Here is a 25,676-nt window from a genome sequence, read left to right as displayed (position 1 = left end):
CCATCCCCCAGCTCTCCCAACCTTCTACTCTAAATGCATCAGGACTACAATCCCCATCAGGTCCTGCTCCAGAAGCTTAGTCACATTGGAGGGGACCAGGTGAAGGAATGTGAGTTAGTACACAGGTGAGCATGACTCGTCAAAACCGTGCTCGACTAAACCGCGCCCGATTAAACCTTGTCACTGATGTCATCAACAGGGCGACAACAGCCAGCGCGGAGAAAGAAGGGCGCTTTAAATAGCGCTTTGAAAGCAAGCCGATTCAACTTAAGGTAAGGGTTAGGTTTAGGGTTAGCTTTAGAGTTAGGTTAAGGGTTAGGGTTAGGGTTAGGTTTAGGTTTAGGATTAGGTTTAGGATTAGGTTTAGAGGGGTTAGGTTTAGGTTTAGGGGTTAATTTTAGGTTTAGGGTTTACAGCGTGCTTCTGTCTGCGCTGTTGTCGCCCTGTTGATGACGTCAGCGACGTGATTTAGTCGAGCGCGGTTTTGTGGGTGAACCCAGGTGAGTATGTTTTCAGATGGGTGGGAAATCCTGAGGACTTGCCAAAACGGCTGGTGTGATGAACAGGGAGGCCCCAAAAAACCTGAAATTCAACAGCTGGATCTGCTCTTCAGCACCCTGAATTTGCCCCTCCTGCCTGGGATGGAGATCTTTCCCCTAGGCTATTTTGGGAAGGGGAGGCTGAAGGAAGGGTGGGGTTTAATGGCCAAGTACATGGATAAGCATGAAACTGAAGCACAATCTGTTTTTATGGTCCCAGAATTTTCATAGGACGAATGTTGGAAGAAGGATGCTGCATGGTCCTTTGCAGGGTCTTAGGTTTCTATTTAATTTTAATAAAAAGGAAGAAACTTCGTATTTTAAGGCACCTGAAAGAAGATGAAAGGGATATTTGTAAGCGACCAGAGGCTCATAGGCACCGTGATACCTATGCCTTGTCGCTTTCCCTTTCTTGAGGAAAGAACCTTGGATAGGGTGATCTCAGGAGGAGAAAGTGGTTCATGGCTCTCACCATGGGGCTGCTGCCTCCATGACCCATTGATAACACGATATTCCTATCATGTGGACTCCCATCCAGGTTAATGGGTGGTTTTATGCAGGGGTGGGTTTCAAAAAATTTTATCGAGGGGTTTTCTGCCCGGTTGCTAGGTGGGCGTGGCCATGGTGGGCGTGGCCTAGTTGGCCTCCTGCACCCCAGCAGAGGGGGCGATTTTGCCCTCCCTGGAAGCTTTCTTCGTGCCTCAGGGGAGGGTGACAATGCCCTCCCCACAATCCGGAGGCCCTCTGGAAGCCGAACTTCTGGTAGGTTCATTTTCCACCCTCCCTGGGACTCCAGGCATGCCCTGCATTTACCTGCATCCAAAATGGGCTGTGTGGAGACTCCTGGGAGGGGAGGGGTGGGCAGGGCCAGCCAGGAGTGGGATTTGGGGGTTCTCCGAACTGCACTGAATCCCTGCAAACCCCCAGCAGCCCACCCCTGCTTTTTAGGTCTGCTTAATGTCAGCGGACAGACACATGGGCCTTCATTCTGAGTCAACTGTCTGAACCCTGGGCATCTTTATGATCCTAACCCCACGAGCTCAGGTATCATTTTGGTAGCCCAGGATGGATATTCATTTTGGAGTCAATTCAGTCCTTTTTCTTGAAACAAGGCTCCCTAAATTGACTCTCATTTGGACAACTCTTGTTGCTGAATGTGCACATCTAAGAAGAAGGTGTTCAGTTCGGACAATTTGGCGTGAGCCAATTCAAGCCATCAAAATTTCTGAAGTGACTCAAAACATACTTGATGGTTCAATTGAATCAACACTTCCTAAAGTTAAAGGTTCCCCTCGCACACATGTGCTAGTCGTTCCTGACTCTAGGGGGCGGTGCTCATCTCCATTTCAAAGCCAAAGAGCCAGCACTGTCTGAAGATGTCTCCGTGGTCATATGGCTGGCATGACTCAATGCCGAAGGCGTACAGAATGCTATTACCTTCCCACCAAAGGTGGCCCCTATTTTTCTTCTTGCACTTCTACATGCTTTCAAACAGCTAGGTTGGCAGAAGCTGGGACAGGTAACAAGACCTCACTCCGTTATGCAGTTCTAGGGATTCGAACCACCAAACTGCCGACCTTTCTGATCGACAAGCTCAGCATCTTGTCCACTGAGCCACCGGGTCCTCAACAGTTCCTACTTCACCCAATTCGCAGAGCCACTTTGCCACCCGCCCATCTAGAGGGGGTCGCTGGAGGCAGTTTATCTAACCTTGGCTCATGAACTCAGTCACAATGTAAATGGGCTCTTCTGATACCACAGCATACAGTTGCACCAGTTTGTCATGTCGTAAGCGCTTCATGATCTGGGCTTCCTCCAGGAAAGCTTCTGGAGACATGGTTCCAGGTTTCAGCGTCTTCACTGCAACTTTGGTGGTGCCGTTCCAAGTGCCTGGAACCAGCAAGAACCAGCGTCAGGGTCACCAAAGTCAGACACCGTCAGGCCCCAGAACCCGAGGCCTCCCTCACCCCAATGTTATGGAAATGGACAAGGCTGGAAGAAGTCCCAGTTCAGCGTCCTCCAACCCAGGGCCCTCCAGATGCATTGGGACGCCAATCCCTAGAATCTCTAGCCAGCAGGTCTAAGCTGAGCCCATGATTCTTGGAATTCCCGCCCATCATCTCGGGAGCACAAAGTCAGGGACGGCTGACCCGGACAACTGGCATGAGATGAACGATAACAAAAATGAGATGAGGAAGAAGAAATGATGGGACAGGAATGCCTCCACACTGAGGACTTCCGTTCAAAAGGAGTCATTTCCCATAGCTTACACTTCCTTGGCTATGGGGTGGCCTAGAGGTGAAGACACTTGCTTCCCACTTGGAAGGTTGAGAGTTCAATCCTAAGTAGCGGCAGATATTTCTCTCCTGGAATCTGAAGAAAAAAAATATCTGCTGCTAACTTTGGGTGGTGTCAGGAAGGGCATCCGGCCAGTAAATGCTCAGCTTCATCTAGTTGCCCTGACTACAGGTAGTCCTCGAGTTACAACCACAACTGAGCTCAAAAACATTTGCTAAGTGAATTTGCTCCATTTCACGACTTTTCTTGCTACAGTTGTTAAGTGAATCATTGCACTTGTTACGTTAGCAACACAGTTGTTAAGTGAACCTGGCTTCCCCATTGACTTTGTTTTGTTTCACAAAAGGGGATCATGTGATCCTGGGACCATGCAACCGTCATAAATAGGAGTCACTTGCCAAGCATTTGAATCTTGATCCCATGGCCATGGAGATTCTGCATAGGCCATAACTGTGAAAAACGGCTATAAGTCACTTTCTTCAGTGCTGTTGTAACTTTGAATGGTCACTAAACAAACTGTTGTAAGTCGAGGACTACCCTGAATTAATGTGGAAAAACCTCTCTCTGCTCAATTGGTCCCTGGTGCCCGAAAGGTTGGGGGATGCTTCACTAACACACCTTCTTGGAACTGAACCCAATGCGCAACACAGCTCTAGCGTCTTCCCCTGAATGAAACAGAGAGGTGGAAAGAAGAAAATATAAGAGAAGTGGAGTTCCTGAGAGACTAAGAGAAAGTGGTTGAAAGGAGGAAAGAAGGAAAAGGATTTACTAGTAGAATAGAATGAAATACGGTAATATAGTTAATGTGATGTGAAGGAATCAGATCGATACTATTAATTGTGGATAATTAACTAAGTGAAATGTTTACTATGCAAAATTAAATTTGAGGATATGTGTCATTGATAGTAAAACAGAATAATGGATGGAAATGAAATGTTAAATTTGATTAACTTGGGGGAGCAAATCATGAGTTTGTATGTTAAGAAGAAACTAAAGTGAAATTGGAAAATATGGAAAGAAAATAAGGTGACTGAAATTTGAAATGGAAAATAGGATGTGAAATGAACTATGCATTAGAGAAGATGTAAAAGGGGAAAACCCAGCCAACATTTTGTTTACAAAAGAAGTAAAAATACGTAACAAAAATTAAAAAAAACCCTTGGTTTCGAAACAGAGAGGTTAAGATTCATATTTTGATCTTCAAGTCTAGTCTGAACCTAAAAGGAGCCTTTCTCCAGGGGAGGCTGCCCACCTCGCCCATGTGTGCCCCCTAAAAAAGAAAAAAGAAACCCTGGCCCTTTGCCTTACCCATCCACACATCTCCGAAACAGCCCATGCCCAGCTTCTTGTCAAAGTGGATGGACGTGCGCCCGATCTCCCACGCATCTTTAGACAGTCCCAAAGTCTGGGGCCTCAGGGTGGGACAGATTTTGGTTAGGAGGTAGCAGAGACCGTCATTGTATTCTGTAAGGGGTGGAATGAGGGAGGGTGGAAAGAATGGGATGGAGTGAGATGGGAAAGCAGAATGATGAATGGAGCATGCACGCACCCAGGGGCGGAGGATGGACTTCAGAGCGGAGGGTGAGAAAGGAGCAGAGCACAGGCGACAATATTGCTTTCAACCACCAGGTGGCGCCCTCGGCTTACTTTGAAAGCCTCGAGGACCACACTGCATTTCCTGCACTTTGGCTGCAAATGCTGAGCAGAGAATTTGGGGCATGCAGCTGAAGTCTCCACTCTGTATCCTGGCCATCTTTAGACTCAATTACTGAAATCAAATGAAGGCTATTTTCCAAATCCTTTCCAGAATACAGATCTAATGTAGCCATCTTTTCTTCTGGATCTTTGGCCTGCCACACTTTCTATTACGGATGGAACTGCCAGCATGGCAGTGGGAGATTGGACCATGTGATGGACTTGTGTGCGGGGAGGGAGGGAGATCTTGAATTTTTAACTGGGTGGGGGAAACTGGGAAGCTTTCAGATTCGGGTTTTCCCAGATGTGCCAACATGGCTCTCTTAATAAATTGGAACTTTGATCAATACTTTGCCTTGGACTCTGATTTACTTTTGGATGCTATTTGGAACCCTGACATCTAACATGGTAGCATCAAAAATTTGGGGCAAAACGTCCTCTGGTCACACAGGCCAGTCTAACTTAAGATCATCGTCTGGGCCACTTCCACATTGTCTTCCAAGACTCTTAAGCAGACTCAGGCCAAACCCCTATCAAATTCTACCTTCTCTTCTTACTGGAGAAGCCATCCAGATGCCACAGGTTTAGAAAGCCACAAGGAGCACATGGTTATAATAATGCTCTCCCCTCTGGTAATCAGAGCCATGTGCTCCCTCCTGTGCTGGAGATTAGAAAGAAAGCCAGGATCCATAAACACTGTTCAGCTCTTTCCACCGTGGATTTATCAAGCTCTCTTTGAAAGGCTTCCAAGTTGGCAGGCCTCCCTACCTCTTGTGGCAGCGAGTTCCATTGTTGTATGGAGCAGGGGTCTCCAACCTTGACAACTTTAAGACTTGGGGACTGCAACTCTCAATTCTGGGAGTTGAAGTCCACAAGTCTTAAAATTTCCATGGTTGGAGATCCCTGGTGTGGAGGACTTCCTATAATTCATCCTGCTGCTTCTCTGCAGTCCGCCTGCCCAGCTGACTTTGCCAGAGTGAAAGAAACGCAGCCATCTTTCCCCACCCCTGCCAAGCCCACTTCTTGAGTGCCCGGGACCTGCCCAAGCTCCTTCTCTTCCTCCTCTCTTCCATCCAGCCTCCCAATGGTTGGTCGTTTACCCATCCACACTTCCCCGAATTGCCCATTGCCCAGTTTCTTGATGAGCTGCAGCGATTCGCGAGGAATCTCCCAGACGTCTTTGGTTTTGACGGACAGGTCTGCCAATTTGGGCATCCCCTTAGGGCACGGCACGGCCAGGCGGCAGCACAATCCTGCGGCTCTCTCTTGCAAAAGAAGGCCCCAAAACCAATGGGGGAAGGGGCAGAAGAGCAAGAGACACATCACGGAAGCAGGGAGGAAAAGAGAGAGAAACAGAGGGTGGTAAGATGAGGGCGAGCTGGAAAGGAACAAGAGGGAAATCCTGTTCCACTCAATCCACAGCCCACAGAGAGTCACGAGTCCTTGCAGAAGGCAGCAGGAGGCTGGAGCCTCATTACACATCTGTTGGAGGGTTGATAAAACAGCTGCAGTTTTTAGGTTTCCCATTTCCCCCACCTCTTCCCAGTTCTAGGAAAGTCATAGCAATAGCACTTATATACTTTGATTTACATACCGTTTCATGGTGCTTTATTGTTCTGACCTAGGCTTCCCAAGAGCATGGTCCCGACAAAAAACCCTTTTATTAATTTATTGTGAATTTTTCTCATTCACACCCAGCGAAGTCTTTCAAGGGAGGATTTACAGTCACAGACCTTATCTGGCTTGGAGAGCTGCCAAGCTGATATCTGCAGAATTTGGCAAAGAGTCTTAGAGAGTCATGAACCAATTAAGCCAACTTCCCTCCTCTTTTATTTCCTCTGGAAGGGGCCAATCATCATCCACCTGTGGCCATACTCCCAAGTTGGCCCTTGTTCCTTAGCTGTTCCCTTCGTCTGGCAACTCTGCGCATGCGTACCCTGGGAACAGGCTCCAGCTGTTCATCTGCCTCACTGATGTCTGACTCTGAAGGCAGCTGATAACTGGCTTACGGCCCTGGCCCCCTCTCTGCCTCAGACACAGAGCCCTCACAGAGCCTTCCCCAGACTCCAGGACTGGCCCATGTTCCTCCCCAACCTCCTCACTGTCCGAATCTATTGCCAGGTCTGCTGGCAGGCCACAATATTTATAGCCTTCCCTAAGCGGTTTACAGAGTCAGCATATTGCCCCCAATAATTTGGGTCCTCATTTTACCGACCTTAGAAGGATGGAAGGCTTGAGTGGGTCAGGATCAAACTCCTGGCATTGGGTAGAGTTTGCCTGCAATACTGCATTCTAACCACTGCGCCGCCATGGCACATAGAAAATGGTGGAATAGGAAGGAATCTTAAAAGTTACTTAGTGTAACGAGTTGGGACAGTGCAAGGGCCATCACCGCATCACGGATAGACCATCTCCATAAATATTATTTTGCTTTAAAACTTTTTTCTTTTTGAAAAAGAGGGATGGAGCCATAATTGGAAGCTGAGAAAAGTTGTGGTTTCCTAACCATTCTAATCAAAGCTTTTAGCAGAGCCACTTTGTGTTAAACCCTCTTTTGGAGTTGGGATCAAAAAATCTGTTGCTGTTTCATCGCACAACAGGAACTCTGGAGAATGTCTCAAATATCCTCACTTTGGGTAAACACCAAATGCTGCCGATTGGCTTTTCGTTGAGCTTGCTACTTCGTCTGGCACCTTTTCATTCCACTTGCTGATTAATTATTCCCCATCTTCTCTTCCCCTTTGGAAAGGAAGACAGGAGATAAACCAGGAAACCTACAGAATTTTCAACGCAGTGCCAAAATGGGGAGTTTGACCTTTGCAAATCTCTGCATGCAAAATTCAGGAGCAGATCTCACAGCTGGTAGCCTCGGGTACTTCAAAAGAGACATCCGTCAATTACTATTTTGCCCCTTTTTGTTTTTTTATTTGAGAGACGTGATTTGTTACAGGTAGTCCTCGACTTAGGATGGCAGTTGGGACTGGAATTTCCATCTCTAAGTGATGCAATTAATAAAGTGTGGAAGCATTGCTTAGCAACAGCAATTCCTCTAGTCCCGCTTGCTGTCATTAACTGAATTCCCTCGGTATTAGGCAAGGCAATTTCCTGCTGGCTTCCTGCAATCAAAATCAGTGGGGAAGCCAGCAGGAAGTTGAAGTCCCAGGCCAGCAGGCAGGTAAGTGGAGGACAGAGGAAGGGATGTATGAGAATGCAAGGGGGTTGGGGAGAGTGTGTGGGGTGGGGCAGAAGGGAGGGTGCATGAGTGACAGGTGTATCATAAGCATAGAGGGCTGAAGGAGGTTGTGCAATGGAAAAATATTTACCCAGGCAACTTGCAACCTCCTCCCTTCAGTTTTCCCACTGACTTTCTGGGGAAGGCAGCAGGAAAAGCTGCAAACAGCAAACATATAAATATGGGATGCTTGGCAACCAGTCATAAATGTGAATTGGTTGCCAAGCATCCAGATCATTGGGACACTGGGACAGACAGAATTCTGAGAACTGTCTGTAACCACCATTCATTCAGCAACCATTATAACTTGGAACAAATGGTTGTAAGTCAAGGACTACCTGTGTTTGTTTACTAGCCATGGAACCCTGGCTAAATCCAGGTCAAAACTACAACAGAAAAGATGGTTGGAACTGTAGCCTTCCCTGAATCCATTTTAAAAAAACATTCACTCTACTGTGAGATTCTCAGTCATCCAGGTCATTGTTGTCCCAAGCATGCTTTTTCAGAAGGCAACTGGACTTTCTGGTTCTTCTTTGAAAATGTTTTGTTCCTTTACCCAAGAAGCTTCTTCAGCTATTGGTATTGATGGTGGTGGGGAATGGAAGGATTTATATTCCTTGCAGACAGCTGGTCATTTGCATTCTTGTATCTTGCATTCTCAGGACTCCATTCACTAAAATAAGGCAAATGACCAGCTGTCTGCAAGGAGTATAAATCCTTCCATTCCCCAACATCCAGTCAGAGTAGGAGAAGCTTCTTGGATGAGAAACTAAACGTCTTCAAAGAAACAAAGATGATTAGGGAGGCTAAAACATACGAAGAACGGTTGCAGGAACTGGGTACATCTAGTTTAATGAAAAGAAGGTCTAGGGGAGACATGATAGCAGTCTTCCAATATCTCAGGGGTTGCCACAAAGAAGAGGGAGTCAAGCTATTCTCCAAAGCACCTGAGGGCAGACAAGAAGCAATGGGTAAAAACTAATCAAGGAGAGAAGCAACTTAGAACTGAGGAGAAATTTCCTGAACAAAACAATTAATCAATGGAACAACTTGCCTCCAGAAGTTGTGAATGCTCCAACACTGGAAGTTTTTAAGATGTTGGATAACCATTTGTCTGAAGTGGTGTAGGGTTTCCTGTAGGGGATTGGACTAGAAGACCTCCAAGGTCCCTTCCAACTCTGTTATTCTACTCTATTCCATTCCATTCCATTCTAAAAACCAGAAAGTCCAATTGGCCTTCTGAAAAAGTACCTTTGGGATTCACTCTACTAGAACTGGGTCCTGATGGCTGCACAAGGCCTGAATCTTTGGCTAGCCAAAACAGCTAGGATATTGTGCAACTTGTCTGCTAGATTTATCCCTGAATCACGATACGGCAGCCCTAACAATCTTGAAGGCAGAGACAAGGGGCTCCTGAAAAGACGAGTCCTAGCATTTAAAAAAATAAAATAACCCTCCACAACCAGCTTCAAAATATCCCAAGGACCCCCCAAAATGCAGGAATTGGCACCTGATCTTCCACCATTCTCCTGCCAGTCTCTTGCTGTAAAGAGCCATGGAGATGGCCTTGGGGAAAAAATATTCAGAAGCTGTTACAAAAAAAAAGCCTGAAAGAATCCCTTGAGATTAGGAAGATGTTCAGGCTGAACTTTCCCCTGACTCATTAGAGCTGTGTTTCTCAACCCTGGTGGCTTCAAGATGTGTGGACTTCAACTCCCAGAATTCTCCAGTCAGCAAGGTTGAGAAACACTGCATTAGAGTAAAAGAAGAAGGAGAGGAAAAACATAACCAGACTTTCAAGATCTGTTTTTATTGCCTATGTTGATAAAGCTTAAAGGTAACAGTAAAGATCGCACCGGTTGGGCCTCCTCCGGGTGCCGTCAACTGGACAATGCCGGCTGGCGGCTCCCCGAGGGAGGGCCTTCTCTGTAGCTGCATCTACCCGTAGAGATCCGGACCCTTACCACTCTCCCAGCCTTCCGTAAAGCGACCAAGACCTGGCTGTTCCGGCAGGCCTGGGGCTGTTGATTAATATCCAGCCCCACTTGACTGAATGGATGGTGTATTAATTTTAATAATTGTATCTTTTCTTAAACTTTTAAAATGCTTTTATCTTGCTTGTGAGCCGCCCAGAGTCCCAATGGGAGTGGACGGCATACACATTTTATTAAACTGAAACTGAAACTAAAGGTTCCCCCGCATATGCGTGCTAGTTGCTTCCGTCTCTAGGGGATGGTGCTCATCTCCATTTCAAAGCCAAAGAGCCAGCACTGTCCGAAGACGTCTCCGTGATCATGTGGCCGGCATGACTAAATGCCGAAGGTGCACGGAATGCTGTTCCCTTCCCACCAAAGGTGGTTCCTATTTTTCTACTTGCATTTTTACGTGGTTAAATGCAGCACTGCAGGCTGACTGCTAGATCAGCAGTTCAGCGGTTCAAATCTCACCGGCTCAGGGTTGACTCAGCCTTCCATCCTTCCGAGGTGGGTAAAATGAGGACCCGGATTGTTGTTGGGGGCAATATGCTGACTCTGTAAACCGCTTAGAGAGGCCTGAAAGGCCTATGAAGCGGTATATAAGTCTACTGTTATTGCTATTGCTATTGCTATTGCTTTCGAACTGCTAGGTTGGCAGAAGCTGGGACAAGTAACAGGAGCTCACTCCGTTAAGCGGCGCTAGGCATTCGAACCGCTGAACTGCTGACCTTCTGATCAATAAAAGCTCAGCGTCTTAGCCACTGAGCCACCGTGTGTCCTAAAAAGCTTAGTTCTAGTCTTTTTGTGGACTCTGTTTCCTTATCAGAATAACCTTAAGAGGCTGAAATGTTGATCTTCCTCATACCAACCTTAACATTTGCCCCTCTTTTGGATCCATCGCTCTTTACCTCTGTAATGCTGCACCAGATGTTGCACAGTCTCAAACTGGGTCCGGGTAGTGATGTAATAGCCACCACTGTCCAGCTTCCGGATCTTGTAATGCTTGACGTGGTCTCCCTTCGTCTCATCCCAATCCCGGATAGATAATGAGTAGGCACCTAGGAAAAGGAGATGGGAAGCAGAAGTGGGTTGGGTGGAAGCAACCTGACTTTGGCATCATTACTGAACGCCAATTCTCAGAAGCTTCAGCTAGAGAGGCCAACCGCACGGCATGCTGGGGATTGTAGTTTAAACTTACTGGGATGGTCAACATCTTCCTCGCCTCCCCAAATGAGGACCTCAGTTAATAGAATACAGATGGTGATATAGCAAAGATGACAACATTTTAGAGAATCTTGGAAGTCACTCATGTGCCCTTCGGTCTGATATAGGCTTATAATTAACCCAAAAAAGCTGTTCCTTTTGTCAACCCTGAAGCTGACCTGACAGAAGCCATTTTGAAGCTTCGGTGTTACCACTGGAGCTGAGGGATAGGGAAGGGGGAATACAGATAGCTGGGGGTTTGTAGCCAAAGCAAAATACTTTCTTTTGTGTATTCCCAGCAGAGGAATAACTGACTGAGGCAAGTGATCAATTCAACAACTGTTGAACTAGAATGAACTAAAAAACAGAATTCTCCAGTTTGACAGCTATTTATACAACTCCTGTCAAACCGGCAACCAATGAGAACACGAACTTTTCCCGCCTGAACACTCCCCATTACTCAGCCAATTGGAATCATCCTCAGCCCTGATTGACACATCAGACACAACACCTTCTCCTGTGAACCAAGGACATTCTCACACCTGGTCAGAGAGAGAGGAAGAGTGACGTTTAGCCGGCAACCAGATGGCCCCTTGATTGGACCATGTGACTCACTGTTTGGGGAAGGGGAAAAACTTTTAATTAGGTGAAAACAGTGGGAACCTCACGCGGTACAGCTGATTGTCGCATAGCTGATGGTTGGAACTTTTTAAAAACTTTTTTTAGCATTTTTTCGGGAGGTAGTTAAAAAAATGCTTTAAAAGTAAAAAAAAAGTTGGCCATGGGCACCCAGTCACATGACACCCTCTCCCCCACCAAGAAACACCCACAGAATCAGTAGGGAAAGATTTGGAATTTCACCCCTGGAAGCACCGCACATGGTTCTGTCCTCCAATGGCTTGCCAAAGGCAAGAGAAACAGGTTGACACCCCAGTGGTACCTTTGGTGGTTTCGCTCTCGCGGATGAGGAAAGTCCCCCGGGGGTTGCCATGGCACAACAGCTGCCTCTCAGCATCCTTCCGGCCAATCTTCCCGAAGTACCACCTGGGAAGGAAGAAGGGAAGCTCTGGGTCAGCGTTTCTCAACTTTAAGGCATGTGGACTTCAATTCCTAGAATCCCCCAGCCTGCATGCAGTACATCTGCCAGATTTCACTCAACGTCCCTCCAACCCGCTTCCTGCCCCCTGTGCTTACTCTTCTGCTTGGATCGAGTCCACAGGAGCCACGTAATTGCTGGGGATGTAGCCGGTGGCTCCCGTGGTCAGGGAGCGTGCTTCCCACCAGTCACCCTCTCTGTAGCAAAAGAAAAAAGAGTGGGGGGGAACACAACATCAGTGACCCCCTGCTTGGAATTTCACCAGCCAAAGGGCACAGAATCCAGAGAGCAATTCAGTCAAAAGAAATGAAAAGCAGCTGTTGAAGAACAAATCAATCTTTTATTGTATGATTGTCAGCCAAGAGTGGACCATATTGGACTAATTGGCCCACATCCCTTGGGGTCTCTGTCTTCTTTTCACACCCACAGCATGCTCTGCATCAACAGTGAAATCTGTGCAAGGAAGATTGTTAACCTAATCTTGCGTAGCTTCTTCTCAGGTAAATATTGTACTGCTAACCAGAGCATACAAAACATTTGCTAGACCAATTCCCGAATACAGCTCATCTGTCTGGAACCTGCACCACATATCAGACATTAATACAATTGAGGGAGTCTAGAGATATTTTAGGAGAAGAATCCTCCACTCCTCCGCTTGCAATAAAATCCCTTATACCACCAGGCTTGAAATTTTGGGCTTAGACAACTTAGAACTGCGCCACCTTTGGTCTGACCTAAGCGTAGTACATAAAATTATCCCCTACAACGTCAATGACTACCTCAGCTTCAACTGCAATAATACGTGGGCAAACAATCGATACAAACTCAAGGTAAACCGCGCCAAACTCGATTGCAGAAAATACGACATCAGCAACAGAGTGGTCAACGCCTGGAATGTGTTACTTGACTGAATGGTTTCTTCCCCAAACCCCCACAACTTAAACCTTAGACTGTCTACTGTTGACCTCACCCCATTCCTAAAAGGTCTGTAAGGGGCATGCATAAGCACACCAGCGTGCCTACCATCCCTGTCCTAACGTCCCCATTTATTCGTATCCATTTCCTGCATTCATAATCATGTTTTTACTGGTTCCACCACAAAACCGCGGTAGACTAAAGCGCGCTCGATGAAAGCACGTACGTGACGTCATCACAGCGCGACGAAAACAGCACGCTGTGAGCGGTAAACTTAAAATTAACGCTTAAATCTAAACCTAGCCCCCCCCAAACCTAACCCTAAACCTAACCCTAAGCTTAACCCTAACCCTAACCCTAAACCTAACCCTTAACCTAACGCTAAACCTAACGCTAACCCTTAACCTAACCCTAACCCTAACCCTAAACCTAACCCTTACCTTTATGTGAATCGGCTTGCTTTAATTTAATTTTAATTTTATTTGTCGCGCTGCTGATGACGTCACGTACGTGCTTTAATCGGGCGCGCTTTAGTGGACCGCGGTTTTGACGGGTCACGGTTTTCACTTATATCTGTTATCTTATACATGTGTCAGGCCTGCAGCGGTTCCTTTAAGAATCTCTGGCCTGCCACACTCTCATTAAGGGTGGGGGGATTTAGCAAGGGGTAGAATGTGTTGTTTTCAAAATAAAAAAATTCCTTCCTAGAAGCTCAAGGTCATCTTTTGTCTCCCAAACCTTTGCACCTGATCGGAAGCAGTTGGGCGTAGGTGCTAGCGTGGAAGAAGAAGATTGGACCATGTGATGGACTGTGGGTGTGGGGACAAGATCATGAACTTTTAACTGGGTGGGATTCTGATGTAACTTCCAGAATTGGGATCCCATAGCACGATGCCAACATGCCTGCCTTATTAAATTGGAACTTTAAGCATAGTTTTGCCTTTGACTCTGATTTAATTCTGCGATGATATCTGGAATGCTGACAGCCTGCTTGGCAAATAAATAAATAAAGAGGAGCAGAGATTTCCCTGCAACTCACATGGCATTGCTTGCATTGCACATGGACACACAGGCATATCAAGCTAAACCCAGCCCACAGCTGTCCCAGGTGTGCAATTCCACAGACAGAAGTTAAAAAAAGGCCGGGCCACTTCACCTCCGAGCTTAGACAGAGAGTTCCTTTTTCTTTATTTATACCGTATATACTCAAGTATAAGCCGAGTTTTTCAGCCCACTTTTTGGGCTGAAAAAAGCCGCCTCGGCTTATACTCAAGTCAATGAAAAATTTGCCCGAAATGGAGGAGAAAAAGGGGCGGGGCCATGCCGCTGGGTGATGCTCGTGAATGGCCCGGCGCCCCTGTGAGTTTCCCCTCCCTCTGTGTCAGTTTGCCGCGCAGCGCGCACCGCACCATCCCCCCTCCTCACGTTCTAATGTAATGCAGGGCTGTCTTACGATTCCCCTTCCTCCCCCTCCTGCCGCTCTGCAACGATGTCCCACCTCCTCCTTGTTATGGCAAGCAGCAACATAGCGATGTCCCACCTCCTCTGGTACAGTGATCCAATGATAGGAATCACTGTGCTGTGTGTCATAGGAGGCGGGACATCGCTCCCGCGGCTGCACGGGACATCATCATCACAGCGGGACATCAGCATCATGAGGTGAGTGAAGTATTTCATTGAATACACCGCTAGTTTACTGTTTTTCTTTGAAATAAATATTCAAAAACATTATTGGTATCTATTTTTATTTTTGAAATTTACTGGTAGCTGCTGCATTTCCCACCCTAGGCTTATACTCGAGTCAATAACTTTTCCAGTTTTTTGTGGTAAAATTAGGTGCCTCGGCTTATATTCGGGTCGGCCTATACTCGAGTATATACGGGTATCCCACCATGAAGAAACTGAAAGCAATGCAATTGCTTGGTTATCCCCATCCAGAAAATAAATACCCCTTTAGCTTTGCTAAGGAATCTGTCCTGTTTTTCCCATCATGTCAAAACCCAACACTCACGTGTTGTTGATGATATGGAATTTCTCCCCCTTGATGAATGTCAGATCGTCTTCTGTTCTGGCTTCGTAATCATACAAGGCAATGAAAAGGGTGACTCCCCCACCTACAAAGAGAGAAAGAAAGATGGGCCAAAAGAAGCTGGGCGGGACGAACTCAGCCTTAGATGCATTGCCATTGAGGGCCTCCTGACTGAGTCCATTGAAAGACCCTTCAATGCATCCATTTTTTTGGGGGGGGGGGAATAGTAGGACAGAGATGGCGAAAAGTCACGGTGCCTTCCAATGGCATGAAAATGTTCTCCTCTGCCCAAATGGCCTTCTGTGGTTCTTCCTCTCAAATTTGTCAGGTGCAACGGCTACTTCTGCTGACTGCCTGTTGCCAGCAGCTTGGCAGTTCAAATCTTACCAGGCTCATCAGCCTTCCATCCTTCCAAGGTGGGTAAAATGAGGACCCAGATTGTTGGGAACAATATGCTGACCCTGCAAACCACTTAGAGCAGTGTTTCTCAACCCTGGCAACTTGAAGATGTCTGGACTTCAACTCCCAGAATTCCCCAGCCAGCATTCGCTGGCTGGGGAATTCTGGGAGTTGAAGTCCAGACATCTTCAAGTTGCCAGGGTTGAGAAACACTGACTTAGAGAGAGCTGTAAAGCCCTGTGAAGCGGTATATAAGTCTAAGTGCTCTTGCTATTTTATTTTCACAACAGCACCTAGGGGGTGCTCTTGTTTTGGGGGATGTTTGGTTTTGCCTACAGGTTTCTCCATAGTCCTCCTGGCTACCTTCATTTCCTGGCTACCTTCATTCATTGGACTGACAACAAATAATCATTTTGAAAAGATGGCCTTACTTATCAAACACCATCCTGAAACTCTAAACCAACTGAAAAATTATGATTTACAATCATTGATATAGCAACAGCAATAGCACTTAGACTTATATACCGCTTCGCAGTGCTTTCCACCACCACCCTAAGCGGTTTACAGAGTCAGCCTCTCGCCCCCAACAATCTGGGTACACATTTTACTCACCTCGGAAGGATGGAAGGCTGAGTCAACCTTCAGCCTGCTGAGAGTAAAACTGCCAAATTGCAGGCAGCCGGCAGGCAGCAGAAGTAGCCTGCAGTACTGCACTCTAACCACTGCACCACCAGGGCTCAAAGAGAGAAAAGAGGGGGAAAGGAAAATCTGAATCCAAGCATCCTTTCCCTAGCAGGTATAAAGACTGACCTGTGATCCCCATTCCTGGAATGTGAATGGAGGGTGCTGGGTAGAGCCCGGAGACCCCAGGGCCAGCTGGAGTCAAAGGTCCTGGGGTCCCTGGGAAGTTGTTGAAATCTGGGATCCGTGTGAAGTTGGGAGGATTCTGTTGGGAGGAGTTAGGATCGTAGCAGGAGTTTTGCAGTGAGTTGTTGGCTCCATCGTTGTTGTTGTTGGGAGGAGTTGGGTTCGCCTTCTTTTTCTTGCATTGCACACAACCCATCGCTGGGCAGCAGCTGCCAGAAGTGGAGAGGGAGAGGGAGAGGGAGAGGGAGGGAGGGAGAGAGGAGAGAGAGAGAGAGAGAGAGAGAGAGAGAGAGAGAGAGAGAGAGAGAGAGAGAGAGAGAGAGAGAGAGAGAGAGAGAGAGAGAGAGAGAGAGAGAGAGAGAGAGAATGGTTTGTTTAACCATCGTTTACTGAATAAGCTCCCCAACTAAGTTGATTCATACAACAGGTGGCACCATATACTAAAGTTTGCAAATAGCAACGGATAGTTCTCCATATCATACTAGGTTTAACCGAAATTATAGGCTGTATTAATCAGACTTTACCTTCACTCCTTGCACTATGAGTTTGCTACAACACAATTTTGCTTCAACCATTTTCCCCCCATGAATCTGCTAATATTAGATTTTGCTATTACTCCCTTAGAGTCAAATTTGGATGACATCATTTTGCAATTTTGAACTGCAGCCGCTGGCATGTTGGTATTTGCAGAGGGCTAGGCTTTTCTTTACCCTAACTTTAATGAAATAAAATTAACAAAAACAAATAAAAGTAGCTCTTTAGGTGTTCCCAAAATTGTACTGAAATGACCAATACAGTGCATTAAATTAAAACCTCTACTGACAACCTCAATGGGGACCAGAATTTCTTTGCTACAAAGATGGTTGTTAAGTGAGTCATGTCCAATTTATGACTTCTGCTGTGGTCCAGGATGGTGCAACTGACATAAATATTTGCCAGGTGGCAAGCACCTGAATACTGATCATTGTAACCACGAGGATGTTGCGAGGGTCAGTCATAAATAACTTCTTTCAGTGCCATTGTAATTCTGAGTAGTTGCTAAACAAATAGTTGTAAGTCAAGGACTACTTGCATTCAACACACATATACGATTTGCTTAGTAAAGAATAACTGAAGTGGCATGAGAAATCAGAACTTGGAGAAGGGGAGAAAGATTCCCTTCTGAAACAGGAGATCTGCTTGTAAGATTCATGGCCTTATTGATAGAGTAAGGTTGCTATTTGACCATCAGAAAAAGTCAGGGATAATGAACAGAATAGAAAGAATAACAGAGATCGAAGGGACCTTGGAGGTCTTCTAGTCCAACCCCCTGCTTAGGCAGGAAACCCTACACTACTTCAGACAAATAGTTGTCCAGTCCCTTTTTAAAAACTTTCAGCGTTGCAGCATTTACAATGTCTGGAGGCAAGTTATTCCACTGATTAATGGTTCTAACTGTCAGGAAATTTCTCCTTAGTTCTAGGTTGCTTCTTTCCTTGATTAGTTTCCACCCATTGCTTCTTGTTTTACCCTCAGGTGGTTTGGAGAATAGTTTGACTCCCTCTTCTTTGTGGCAACCCCTGAGATATTGGAACACTACTATTATGTCATCACCCCTAGTCCTTCTTTTCATCAGACTAGACATACCCAGTTCCTGCAACCGTTCTTCATATGTTTGAGTCTCCAGTCCCCACATCATCTTTGTTGCTCTTCTCTGCACTCTTCCTAGAGTCTCCACATCTTTTTTTACCTTGTGGCAACCAAAACTGGATGCAGTAGTCCAAATGTGGCTTTATAAAGTGGTATTAACACTTCACATGATCCTGATTCTATCCAGTGGTGGGATTCCAAATCTTTTCCTACTGGTTCTATATGAGAGAGAGAGAGCGCAGCACTTAAAGACCACCCTTGGTGTCAGCGCTGGTGAGCTGAGCTGTGTTTTAGCTCAGCTGAGGTGCGGTAATCCACTCGGCTGCACGAATTAGCTGAGCTAAAAAAAACAACGGAATATAGGACAGAGAACAACAGGGGAGGGGCCAACCAGAGGTGGTATTTGCCCGTTCTCCGAACTACTCAAATTTTCCACTATCGGTTCACCCCAATCAACTAAATACCACCTCTGATTCTATCCTTCTGTTAATGCAACCTAGAACTGTGTTGGCTGCTTCAGCAGGTTGATGATGGTGACCAGAGGATTGAGAAGACAATGATGCAATTTAACACGAGGTTCAAAGGAAGAGCAAGGAAAAACACACTTCTGGCTTTGTTTCTCTCAAGTGCTGCTGAATTCGTAGTTGGGCTTCCCTCCCCCCGCCCCCCCATCTTATTCTTCCTTTCTGCTGTCTGTCGGTTGCATGGCAACCTGTTTGGCACATCAGTCCAAAGAGAAGGCATCCGTGATGGGGCGAAAAGCAATATTTAGAAAGATTCGGAATGACCCAGGGAGGTCAGGGATACCCGCTGGGCATACCAGGGAGCAGGAAGCGCACCATGAGACCACTTCCAAACAAAGCAAGGAGCTGATCCTTTTCAAAACGAAACATGTTCCATCAAAACAGGAAGAGTCATAAAACATTTATCCCTACAGTCAAAATTGGCTGAATAACACACCTGGCCCAGTTTCCAACCAGCAAAGTCAATTGGGGAAGCCAGATTTGCTTAACCACCATGTGATTCACTTAACAACCATATGATTCACTTAATGACCATGACAAAATGACCACAAAATTGGATCCAGTTACATGATCTCTTGCTTAATGACAACAACACTTAGCAACTGACTAGCCCCAATTGTGATAGTAAGTCGAGGACTACCTGTAGTTTAAGAGTGGCTCAGTGGCTAAGACGCTGAGCTTATCGATCAGAAAGGTCAGCAGTTTGGTGGTTCGAATCCCTAGCGTTGCGTAACAGAATGAGCTCCCGTTACTTGTCCCAGCTTCTGCCAACCTAGCAGTTCGAAAGCACGTAAAAAATGCAAGTAGAAAAATAGGAACCATCTTTGGTGGGAAGGTAATAGTGTTCTGTGCGCCTTTGGTATTTAGTCATGCCGGCCACATGACCACGGAGACGTCTTCGGACAGCACTGGCTCTTCGGCTTTGAAATGGAGAAGAGCACTGCCCCCTAGAGTCGGGAATGACTAGCACATATGTGCAAGGGGAACCTTTACCTTTACCTGCAATTATTTCTTCTCAAATTACTTCTCACTCAAAAAAGAGTGACATTTTTAAAGGTTGTATGCAAAGCTCTGGCAACTGCAATAAATCTGACTCTATCTTAGCCTAAGATTTACTACAGCTGCCAGAGCTTTGGATAGTAACCTATCCTAGTCCTAGCTTAGTCCTGGGCTTCCAACACAGTCCTTTTCAGACTGTGAATGATGACCCTTCCACAAACAATTTTGTAAAAAAAAAAAAAAAAAAGCAGCATCATATAAGGCCAAGTTCTGCAGTTTTTGGCAGAGGAAAACCACAGGAAATGAGTCTGCAGGGAAACTGGGCTTCCCTCCTTTATCTGCAGACATTCGTGGCGATTCCAAAAAGGGATGTGAATGCTCAGGAATAAGAGAGAACCGCTAGACATGTTTGGGGAGTTTCCAGGATCAGCCCAACTTCCTTGGTAGCTGAGCTTTCAATTAAAGAGGCATCCTGCAGAAAAGGGAATTATTATGACCAAACATTTTTTGAAGGTTGAGGGAAGAGCATTTTGCCAGCTGGACAATATTCCCTATAATCCAAGGAAATAAAACTAGATGCCTTTCTGATCTCTCTTGGCCATTTGGAGTATCAACGAAGGAATGAAAAGGGAGGGGCAAGAGAAGCAAAGACCAATTCTCCCTACAAATCAAAGCAATGCTAAACGCCAGGTAGATCTGGATTGTCTTAAGATACGTATTATCTGTTGTGGCACATCAGTGGCTGGCAGGGTTGGTGTCAGACTCGGATAGTGAGGAGGTTGGGGAGAACTTGGGCCAGTCCTGGAGTCTGGGGAAGGCTCTGATGAGGGCTCTGCGTTAGTGGCAGAGATGGGGCCAGAGCCATCTGACAATTATCAGCTGTCTTCCGAGTTGGAGATCAGTAGGGCAGAAGAACAGCTGGAGCCTGTTCCTGATGTGCGCATGCGCAGAGCTGTCAGGAGAAGGGAACAGTTAAGGAACAAAGGCCAACTCAGGAGTAAAGGCACAAGTGGACACTGAATGGCCCCTCCCACAGAGAATAAATAGGAGCAAAAGGGGAGTTGAGTTTGCAGGAGACAATTAATTCGTTTAGTAGTGTGAAGATTTGCTTATCTGAGTTATGCCTCACAGAGACTCCTTGCCAGGTATTTCATTTTTCAATGTTGAGCCTAGAAGCTATCGGCCTGGCAACTGTCCAAGGACTGATAAGGTCTGTTGTTGCAATTCACTTTTGAAAGGCTTATTGCCGGGACTTTTATGTATGTGAATGCTAGAAATTCACATTAGTCAAATAAAAAGTGTTTTTTGGGGGGGGACAATGAGTCTGTTTCATGATTTTGTGAAGCCTAGGTCAGAACATTACCCTTACCCTTCTCTAAACCCAAGGCATAAAGACATAAATTATATTGGAAAAGGGATTTTATTCTAGTTTTGGATTAAATTGGGGGGTTTGGACTGTGGCCGGAATGCTTTCCTGCCTTCAGAAGGTAAAAGGGACAAAAGGAAGAACAGAATTGCATCCAGAGAGTTCCTGTGGCTATGTTGAGGGTTGTAAGCATGGAGCAGTGAAGACCGTAGGAAAAATAAGCACCGAGCTGAAGATATATCCTAATTCAGAATGACAGGGACCCCAAAGGCACCTGCCAACAGCAGCCCTCCATTAGTAACAGAAGAGCAATAAGGGGCATCTAGAAATGTAGGCAGACAATAACTTGGTCAAACACACACACACACACACAGTAGATTCTCCTGAATTGATCTCATAGATCAAAAGCACAGAAAGGGGCACAGCCTTGCAAATTCAGCCTATTGCCACTTTGCAGATTTGCAGTAGCCTCTACACACAATGTGTTTTTTGTGGCAGTGAGACATTCTAATGCAGGCCCCACCATCTCGCTTTCCTTTACCCCCAAGAAGTGCCCCCACCACTTCTGTCCAGATGAAGCAGGAATGAAATCAAGTGGAACGTAACAAGCAAAGTGAGGAAAATAAGAATGTGCATTCGTGGGTTTCCCACAGAGGAAAATTTGCCACGCGTTTCCCAAACAACACAGGTTGGGAAGAATTCTCAGGGCTGTAAAAAAGCAGATTTGAGGATGAAAACTGTCCTGGATGAAGAACCTTCTCTCTATTCTGGAGAAACAGATGGAAGCAATATCCGACAGCAATTTCTTTCAGGGTTCTTTAAATTATCTTCCTCCAGATCTGGATGATTCATTTCCTCTTTAAACCTCTTAATTCTAACTCCCCAAAGTTGGAGGAAACCCATCTCTGCTTCCATTTTCCCTGTCAGCCCTATAAAGTAGCCTAGATTAAGAAACCAATGCCATATTGACCTAAAACTATTTTTATTGTTAACAGCTTTAGGAACAGAATCTTGCAAGTCTGAATGTCCTTTATCTTTGTATAAATTAAGAGTGAGCTGGTCTGAGATGTTTTCTGGAATAGACTCAAGCCCCACTGGAGAGGGAGGGGCTTTTCTGTCTGGCTATTTTCTATGCCCTTTACCAGTGGCGGGATTCAGCCAGTCCGCACCTATTCGGGAGAAGTGGTTGTTAACTTTCTAAGCAGTTCGGAGAACCGGTTGTTGGAAGAAATCTTCTTTTGTGTTTTTCCCACTTTACAGGGGAAGGCAGGAAGGAAACATTCTGGTGTTGTTTCTAGCCTAATCTTTATTGTCCTTGCTTACATAAACTGCTTTTCCAGTTAACCCTTATTACATTGTAACAGCTAAGGCGAAGCACCTCTCGACCTGAGTGACGTTGAGTTGGCCACACCCACCCAGTCATATGACCACCGAGCCCCACCTACCCAGATGGTGATTAGGGCAGAGAACCGGTTGTTAAATTATTTGAATCTCACCACTACCCCCTACCCAAGACCAGGGGCGTGTTCCATCCACCCACCCCTACATCAGTGGAAATGCTCACCAGAATGAGATTTCACGTCAGTTCACTTGTTCCATGTTTCTTGCTGGAGAACAGGAGTCTAAAGGGGAAAAAAAGGAAACATACTTTTTATTTATATATATTCATTTATTAAATTTGCCAGACATCTCACTATTCGAAGTGATTCTGGGACACTTACAATACAATAAAACCATAAGTATAAAAACATTAAAATTAGCAAGAATTAGATAATGACTCAAAATCAAAAGCACAAACGGTACCGAGGCAGAATTTTCTCTATTATTCTACCAACCACCTCTAGCATAGAGCACCCCCATCAATTGCTTATAACTTTCACCACTATAACCATAGTTACTTGGAAACAGGTGCTGAAGGACACTGCCTATTGTTTTGCATTTGTTCAAACCTAAGCTGGAATACACACGTAAATTAGTCATGTCTATTTTTACCAACTACATTAGGAAAATAGTACTGAATCTATCAATTTGCTTTATGAAATTTTATTTTAAAAATAGACAGAAATTCCATGTTTCTATTTGTCAAAGTTCCCTCAACAGACTTCTTATACAGATTCCCCCATGGTATGTAGCTTTTAACATCTACTCCGCAAGAAACGTTTGTTAAAATGCTAATTTTCCCTATGGTTTGGCTTCACAAACTTCCCAATTGCCTCTTAAATCTTAATGAAATTTTATTATTTCTAGTCCTCTCTCTATTGTCTTCTAAGTCAAATGTTGCTGCTAAAATGCCCGGAATAAACAAACAGATCTTTGAGGTCAATGGATATATTTGCAATTACAGGCACTTTTACAAAGTATCTTCTATAGATAGCCTCGCCCTTACATTAAATGGTCAGAGAGATCAAATGGCTGATCATCCAGGCAAAGTAGAGTTTACATTCATTTATTCATGATGTCAAAAACTTGCCCCAGTGCCTATGTACTAGGTAAGCTTGAGTCTGAATTGCAAAGTGCAGAAAGTGTCTTTTGAACTCCCCTATTGTGTCTTAAATTTATTTTTCTACAAAAGACAAGAGGAAGAGGCTCAGAAAGAACCTCATTAACCCCACCCCCTCCCAAAAAAAATATGAATTGGAATCTAATCTAAAACAGAAGGGTAATTTCAGCTCCAAATGCCAACTCACACAAGCATTAACTCACAATCACGGAGAGGGCAAAACTATTAGGCTCAAAAATGACACCAAGGAAAGCAACTAAATGAAGATATTTTTAATTTCAGATACACAAGATTCTGTTACTGCGGCCTTAGAATAAAGTAGATTGAGTTCATCTTGAGGTCGTTCTTTTTCCGTTTGGCCTACTTGGGAGACCGACATCTCTCTTGCAAGTCTGAAAGTATAAATCTCCCTCTGTCTAGTTTTACCATCTGATTAGGATTCTTTATTATGTTTCTTTCTCTAGCTGTTACTCAGTTGTGGGCTCCTCCTCCGTTTATCTGATCATTCTCTATGCCAGAGGTCCCCAACCCCCAGACCAGGGACCAGTACCTATTCGTGATCTGTTAGGAACTGGGCCGCATAGCTGGTGGTGAGAGGCAGGTGAAACGAAACTGTCCGTGTGAAAGATCTGGGCTGCAGGCTCCCCACCCACACACACACACAGTCTGTGGAAAAATTTTCTTCCATGAAACTGGTCCCTGTTGCCCAAAGGACTTAGGACTGCTGTTATAGGCAACATTCGCCCCACCATCTTTTTCTTTTTTTTAGAATAGAATTCTTTATTGGCCAAGAGTGATTGGACACACAAGGAATTTGTCTTTGGTGCATAGGCTCTCAGTGTACATAAAGAAGAATAGAATAGAATAGAATAGAATAGAATGGAATGGAATGGAATGGAATAACATTCTTTATTGGCCAAGTGTGATTGGACACACAAGGAATTTGTCTTTGGTGCAGATGCTCTCATAAAAAGACGATACATTCGTCAAGAATCATAAGGTACAGCACTTAATGATAGTCATGGGGTACAAATAAGCAATCAGGAAACAATCAATATCAATATAAATCATAAGGATACAAGCAACAAAGTTACAGTCCTGAAGTGGGAGGAGATGGGTGATAGGAACAATGAGAAGACAAATAGTAATAGTAATGCAGACTTAGTGGATAGTTTGACAGTGGTGAGGGAATTATTTGTTTAGCAGAGTGATGGCGTTTGGGGAAAAACTGTCCTTGTGTCTAGTTGTATCTCACATCTTCTAACGTGAGATCTTCCATCTCACATTCCATTACAGTCCATAATGTGGTATTGGCCTCTTGAGACACGAGATGGTTCCACCAACCTTGAAGGAGGTTCTCATGGTGCATCTTCTCCTCAAGAAGCCACCGCTGGACCCAAGAGTCCTGGACAACTTGTGCTCTATCTCTCCTTTCCAGAGAATGTTCTTGAGAAGGTGGTAGGGTAGCAGCTGCCTTCAGGCAAAACCTAAAACCTCAGTTTTCCCATGCCTTGGGTCAAGATGCCTGCAGGACCATCTGGGCTGCAAATGATTTAGGGCAGGGGTTTCAAACTCAAGGCCCGGGGGCCAGATCTGGCCAGAGAAGTGCTTAAATCTGGCCAGCGGGGCTGCCCTGGAAACAACAAAGGACCGGCCTGGGGCGCTTCTGCCAGTGAAAACAGGCTCCTGAGCTTCATTTTTGGCTGCGGCAGCCTCCTGCAACTCTCTGCCATGAAAACGGAGCTCAGGAGGGCCGCGTTGCAAGAGGTCGTCGCAGCTGAAAACGGAGTTCAGGAGTTCTTTTTCACTGGCAGGGTACTCGGGTCATCACAGGCACCCCTGACACAGGGGATGTCAAGCCGACCACACCCACCATGGCCATGCCCAGCCCGGCCCTCCAAGGTCAAACACAACCGTGATGCAGCCCTCAATGGAATTGAGTTTGACACACACACCCCAATTTAGGGAGTGTGTTCCGCTGGTTCTTTCTGGGCGTCTGTTGTTCCTTTGATCTGACATGGCTTCTTTTCTATGTTATCCTAATCTGTGAAGCCGCCCCGAGTTATTTGGGAGTTGTCAAGCTTAGAAACCCGTAGAAACAAACGAATCAGTGAATAAATGCTGCCGAAAAGTCTGGTCTCAGTTTGTTCTCCAGTGCTCCGATCATTGGATCTTAGGGGGGGACGGGACAAAAAACACTGTGAAAAGGACATTGTGCATACTTCTCACTTTCCCAATCTTTTGGAGAAGCAGTTGCTGAAAATTGTTCCCCACTTGGTGCCCTTGGGGTCCAATGGTGAAATCTAATTTCCCCCACCTGGTTCTATGGGCGTGGCTTGGTGGGTGGTGGTGGTGGGTCATGTGACTGGGTGGGCGTGACCAACTTTTTTTCACTTTCAGCTATTTTTT

The 25,676-nt window shown here is 45.6% G+C and overlaps 1 protein-coding gene across 4 annotated transcripts in view; it reads right to left on the bottom strand.

The window, feature by feature from the left end:
• The window catches only part of FGR (FGR proto-oncogene, Src family tyrosine kinase), a 62,714-nt gene that overhangs the window by 10,458 nt on the left and 26,580 nt on the right, over window positions 1-25,676 (bottom strand). For 2 of the 4 annotated variants that reach the window (XR_015698379.1, XM_087728095.1), the window contains exons 2-9: window positions 22,332-22,389; window positions 16,193-16,458; window positions 14,966-15,068; window positions 12,138-12,236; window positions 11,884-11,987; window positions 10,649-10,798; window positions 5,633-5,797; window positions 2,250-2,429 (exon numbers count right to left, since the gene is read on the bottom strand). Coding sequence is in view for 3 of the 4 variants with exons in the window: in XM_087728095.1 (XP_087584221.1) it covers window positions 2,250-2,429; window positions 5,633-5,797; window positions 10,649-10,798; window positions 11,884-11,987; window positions 12,138-12,236; window positions 14,966-15,068; window positions 16,193-16,445 (1,054 nt within the window). In the remaining variant the exon portion in view is untranslated. Of the gene's footprint in view, window positions 1-2,249; window positions 2,430-4,145; window positions 4,302-5,632; window positions 5,798-10,648; window positions 10,799-11,883; window positions 11,988-12,137; window positions 12,237-14,965; window positions 15,069-16,192; window positions 16,459-22,331; window positions 22,390-25,676 lie in introns of all 4 variants that reach the window. The other 2 variants (XM_087728097.1, XM_014065557.2) reach the window with 2 other exon arrangements.

The sequence above is a fragment of the Thamnophis sirtalis genome, unplaced genomic scaffold (genome assembly GCF_051295495.1).
Source record: "Thamnophis sirtalis isolate CommonGarterSnake01/CBP01778 unplaced genomic scaffold, rThaSir2_p1.2 scaffold_13, whole genome shotgun sequence".
NCBI lineage: Eukaryota > Metazoa > Chordata > Lepidosauria > Squamata > Natricidae > Thamnophis > Thamnophis sirtalis.
The sequence above is the reverse complement of the archived record's forward strand: the minus strand, read 5'-3'. Positions and strand labels throughout refer to the sequence as shown.